This window comes from Syzygium oleosum, unplaced genomic scaffold, assembly GCF_021117445.2.
Source record: "Syzygium oleosum isolate NSW1041296 unplaced genomic scaffold, Sole_v2.1 Sole_v2.04, whole genome shotgun sequence".
NCBI classification, from domain to species: Eukaryota; Viridiplantae; Streptophyta; class Magnoliopsida; order Myrtales; family Myrtaceae; genus Syzygium; species Syzygium oleosum.
In genome coordinates, this window is record NW_026607488.1 from 1,354,811 (window position 1) to 1,360,302 (window position 5,492).

The 5,492-nt window shown below is 42.5% G+C and overlaps 1 protein-coding gene across 1 annotated transcript; it reads left to right on the plus strand.

Annotated features, from left to right (window-relative positions):
- Window positions 1–988: 988 nt before the first annotated feature.
- Window positions 989–5,171, plus strand: LOC130137969 (mechanosensitive ion channel protein 10-like). The gene is made up of 6 exons (XM_056310723.1): window positions 989–1,414; window positions 1,571–2,484; window positions 2,575–2,698; window positions 3,349–3,642; window positions 3,722–3,924; window positions 4,453–5,171. The coding sequence occupies exons 1-6, from the start codon at window positions 989–991 to the stop codon at window positions 4,715–4,717; spliced, it is 2,226 nt and encodes a 741-aa protein (XP_056166698.1). The 3' UTR covers window positions 4,718–5,171.
- The last annotated feature ends 321 nt before the right edge of the window (window positions 5,172–5,492 follow it).

A 5,492-nucleotide genomic window follows, 5' to 3' on the forward strand; every position in this document is an offset into this window, starting at 1 on the left:
TCGCCTAGATCTGGCGAGGGCCAGCCTCGCCCATGGCCCGCAAGGACGGCCTCGCCTAGGGCGAGGGTTGCCTCGCCCCTGGCCGACGAGGCCGTCCCTCGCCTATTGCCGGAGAGGGTCGCCCTCGCACAGCCCTTCCCAGGCCGCCATGGAGAGGAGGGAGGCGTCGGGGCGGAGGCCAGCAGCACGGAAGGCGACGGTGGGGCTGGTGGTGGTCGGGTCGGCGATGAACTCAGTGAACGCATTCGACGGACAAGCTCCGACCGAGCTAGAAGACGATGAACAGTGATTTTGCCAGGAAAAAAAAGTTTGGGGTAAATGTGTCACAAAGTGCATAGTTTGAGGTTTTTGGTGTCACAAAAAAAAGTTTGAGGTAAATGTATCACAATAGGCATAGTTTGAGATTTTTGGTTTCACGAAAAAATGTTATGGGTAAATATGTCACAAGTAGCATAGTTTTAAGTTTTTGGTGGTATTAACCCTATATTGAAATACGAAATTTATCGTCTAAATTTAGAGTTTCCGAATCTATTAAACAGTGATCTGATGATTAGATCACAAATCTTGAGGTCTTATTTTTTTAAGCATACAACCTGTCGATCAATCCAAATATTAAATGGACCGAACGACCAAACGTTTGTCCTTAGAAGGTCATTTGAAATTAAATAGAGTTTCCCGCAGACCTCGACTATTAACTGTCATTTGAATAGAATTTCCCGCGGACCTTCGCTTGAAGCTAAAGCCCTCTCCTCTGCCCCATTCATATGCCCCCGAATCTCCGCTCGTTTCGCCATCGTCCTTTCGCTCCAACTCGCTCTCGCTTTCTTCTCTGCTGCTTCTTTTTTTTTTCCGGGTTGTTCATTTCTTTCAATCTGTCTTCTTGTGATTTTGATCCATTTGAGGTTCAGGTGACTCTGCACTCTCCTTTCGGGTCGGAGTGTCGTTTCTCGTGACCGATTGTTGAGAGTTTGTCGAGAGCAAAACATTCATGGAGACACAGGATGTGGTTCTCGTGCTTGCAGCTAGCAAGTCTCAAAGGAAGGATTCTTTGCCGGCACCAAATCCTGGGCCGGCAGAGCTCGACAATGTCCCATCCGTAGTGCAAAGTTCCTATGTAACAAGCCCTTCTGATCAAGGAATCCCTCTATCGAGCGCAGCTCCAGCTAATCCTGCTGAAGAGAAGTCCCGCAAGTCGGGATCTGAAGAACTGGTGCATCCTAGCGACGCCACTTCGGTCAAGGATGACAAGACCCGACTGAAGAATTCGCAGTCTCCCTGCAGGTGTTCCCCTGAAGTGGGTTCGCCTTGCAATGGCACCAGTGCTGGTGCTGCTAAAGAGAATCATACAATAACCGTGCAGGACACCGCACAGCAACCTCTGTCAAAGGCTACGGCCGCGGAAGGTGATGAACACGTATGCTGCTGGGAAAATTTCATCAACATGTTTATGTGGGCCGAGTGGGTCGCGTTCATTTGTGTCACTGGACTTCTGATTGTGAGCTTAACTGTTCATAAGCTGCGAAAGACTGATATTTGGGAGTTGGAGCTGTGGAAATGATGTGTGCTGGAGGAAGATGATGAAGAGGCGTACAAGACTGCAAACTTGAAGATCCAACAAATGTCTGGTAAGAAGTTTCCTAAGGTAATTTTGGTTGAGTGGGTTGCATTTGTGTGCATCATGGGACTTCTGATCACAAGTTTAACTGTTCACAAGCTGCGAGATACTTGTATTTGGGGATTGAGATTGTGGAGATGGTGTCTGCTGGTGTTGGTGATTTTTTGTGGTAGGCTAGTGACTGAGTGGTTGATCAATATAGTGGTCTGCTTGATTGAAAGGGAATTTTTGCTCAAAAAGAAGGTTCTGTACTTTGTGTATGGATTGAAAAAGGGTGTGCAGGCATTTATCTGGTTAGGTTTGGTTCTTTTAGCTTGGGCCTTATTAATAAATCATGGAGTCAAGCGATCAAGGCCCACGAAAAAGATTCTGAATTACGTTACAAGGGCTCTTGCTTCTTGTCTTATTGGAGCTGCCATATGGTTGATCAAGACCCTGTTGATAAAGTTACTATCTTCTTCATTCCAATGCACGAGGTTCTTCGATCGCATCCAAGAGTCGCTTTTTCACCAGTACATTGTCAGGACCCTTTCAGGCCTGCCACTGATGGAGATGGCCGAAATGGTTGGTAGATCGAGAAGTAGTGGCCAACTCAGTTTTATGAAATACAATAAAGAGGGAGCTAAGAAGCAAGCGGAGGTGATTGATGTTGAGAAGTTGCATAAGATAAAGCAAGATAAAGTTTCTGCTTGGACCATGAAAGGGTTGATTAATGTCATTAGCGTGTCGGGGCTGTCAACTCTTGCTGAGAGCCTTGAACAAAGTGATGACGAGGAGGCAAAGCAACAAGATAGGGAGATCACTAATGAATGGGAGGCCAGGGCTGCTGCTTATCAGATATTCAGGAATGTAGCGAAGCCCGGGAGCAAGTGAGAAGACCTAATGTCTGACTATTTCTTGTGTTATAGACGGACTTTTGTTCGAATCCGTTTCTGATTCCTGTATTATGCTTTTACTAGGTTCATTGAAGAGGAGGATCTTTTGCGCTTCATGAAGAAGGAAGATGTTGACAACGTAATCCCGCTGTTTCCAGAAGCAGTGGAAACTAGGAAGATCAGGAGATCATCTTTGAAGAATTGGCTGGTAAGAACATGCTAAGGATTTAAGGTTGCATTTCAATTCTAGCTCGTAGCCCTCTAGAATGTTTTCCCATTTCTGAAAATCTCCATTTTACTATCACGACCATCCCCATATTCTCCTCTCAGTCCAGTGGTTTATTAATAACTTTCACTTCGCTTGGAGCAATTTTTGTCATATGCTACTTCATTAGGAAACTCATGAATGAGTATTGTGCAATTAGTTACCCGGTGTGGTTCACTGAATGATTTCCCATTATTCCATGCTTCTCAATTGGAATCTCTGACCATTTCTGTTATGAAGTTCGTAACAAAAGATTTGGGTCTTTTGGAGTTAAAAAATTTGCAAGATTTTTTACCTATTTGAGTTGGTGAGATCCTAAGAGCGTACTCAGACCATGCATCTGAGGCCCAGAGTTTGATTTTTGTACTAGCATGCACATGAAACTATACTCTAACCAAAAGTATTCATTCAGACTTGGATGAAGGGTACGTACTTCCCTAGGTCCACGAGTTAACCAAAGAGGAATGAGCCATTGAGTGCTTCATCCTTGGGAAGGTTCTCGGACATCAAAACAGACAATTTAAGATTTTTGACACAGGCCATTGAGATGATTATTTAACTTGTGGAGCTGACAATGTAATTTTCCATTGCAGGTAAATGTGTACCTTGAACGTAAATCTCTTGCACTCTCCTTAAACGACACGAAAACAGCCATAGACGAGCTGAATAACCTTGCTTCAGCGGTTTTGCTTATTGTGATCATCATTATCTGGTTACTTTTGATGGGATTTATGACGACAAAAGTACTCGTCTTCATATCATCTCAGCTTTTGCTTGTGGTGTTTATGTTCGGTAACACAGCCAAAACCGTTTTCGAAGCCATCATATTCGTTTTTGTAATGCATCCGTTTGATGTGGGTGACCGTTGTGTAATTGATGGAGTGCAGGTGACTTATTAATCCTACAACTCTAAGAGACTATATTGTGTCGGGCAACATTTTGGCTGACGTTTTGATTCGTTTGCAGATGGTGGTTGAAGAGATGAATATATTGACTACAATCTTCTTGAGATATGACGGTGAAAAGATATTCTACCCAAATTCAGTTTTGGCAACTAAACCTATCAGCAATTTCTATAGGAGCCCAGAAATGAGCGACGTGGTGGAGTTCACTGTTGACTTCTCTACTTCAGTCGAAAAGATTGGAGATCTAAAATCTAGAATTAAAACGTATGTCTTCTGCAGTCTCTGCATCTCAAATTTAGGCAGTATATTTTGCATGCATGATTAATTGTGTCGAGTATGATGAGATGTGGCATAAAACCTATTATGAATTGCGGATATTCATTCATTATCAGTCTGGATGGTGTCCTTGTTTAGAATTCGGTGTAAGCATTGGGCTTTTGTGAAACCTATATGGAAATAGAGCAGCCCCTTTTTAATATGAAGAAAGGCACAGCTACACAATAGAAAAGGCGAAGTCATCGATATAAGTTATTTCATATCAAGATATTTTCTAATATGCACGAGACATCAAATAGGCTTGCAATTTTAGTAATGCTTTTGCATCTTTTTTGTGATAAAGTTTATGCTTTTGACTCTTCAAGATGTAGCTTATCAAAGTTCACAAAAAATAGTCACGTCCCTATTTCTTTTATAGAGAAGATAGATGGACATTAGAACTGTTGAATATGCTCTTCTATACGAATATTTGTGCATTCATTCGATTGAATGGCATTCATTGGGTATAAATGTCAGGTACTTGGAAAGCAAGCCTAAACACTGGCGTCCGGGTCATAATGTTGTGGTTAAGGAGATCGAGGATGTTAACAAGTTGAAGTTGGGCCTCTACGTTACTCACACGATCAATTTCCAAAACTACGGTGATAAGAACAGCCGCAGATCCGAGCTTGTGTTGCAACTCAAGAAAATCTTTGAAGAACTTGATATTAAGTATCGTCTGCTCCCTCAAGAAGTTCAAATCAGCTATATCGGATCGGCAGCTACTAATGGACGGCTTTGACTCGTCCAGCAAGTTCCTAGTTTGCTGCAAGTAAGCGCCTACTTCTTTCTTCTCTTGATTAGCGTGTCACCCCGGATGTTTGTGTTCCTCGCTCGAAACTGGGACATCTAGACATTAACATCTATAATCTCAAAAATGCCGAGTGTGAAGTCACCGCACTTCTTGTGCTTGATCAGATTCGATCTTTCATAACCTGTGCTTCTATATTTCTTTTCAATTCTTCTAAGGCGGTAAAACTTAGTGTCGTATTTCAGATTAGTCTTTCAGTGTATCATTAGCTTCGATTTGGTTGAAAGATTGTTAGTCCAGGAAAATGCTTAAGGCTTGATGATTAGTGAAGCATCAAGTACTTCACGATTTCCACTTCTTTCGGATGATTATCTTGACTGTACTGTAAATTCGTTGAACAGCTTTGCGCTCATATTGTTGAACCGCAGATGTATTTGGTTGGTGCTGAACTCCATTAACCTATACTTAGAGCAGAATTTACTCCTTGTTCACCGGGAATGTTGAACAAGCGAGCCAGCTCTCCTCCTTTGGGCCAAAGAGCCCGAATTTCACTTTTCCAAGGTTTCTCGATTTACCGATAAATAGGCGATTCCCAGAATTTATCCAATAATTGTCTCTTAATCCTCTAGAGTCCAATACCCTCAACTAGATTAGAATTCGTGGTTAAAATCACTCAAATGCGTCATTCGCATAATTAGAACTATGGGCGACTCTTAGGGATTTCGTACGTTTAACCCGTTGTTGATTCCAATTCAATCTACGTTTA

Bases quoted from the DNA above. Each gene is read 5' to 3' on its own strand.
- LOC130137969 (XM_056310723.1), top strand. From the start codon at position 989: ATGGAGACACAGGATGTGGTTCTCGTGCTTGCAGCTAGCAAGTCTCAA. The intron at 2,485-2,574 runs GTGAGAAGACCT...TGCTTTTACTAG, and splicing joins GTAGCGAAGCCCGGGAGCAA to GTTCATTGAAGAGGAGGATC. The intron at 3,643-3,721 runs GTGACTTATTAA...ATTCGTTTGCAG, and splicing joins GTGTAATTGATGGAGTGCAG to ATGGTGGTTGAAGAGATGAA.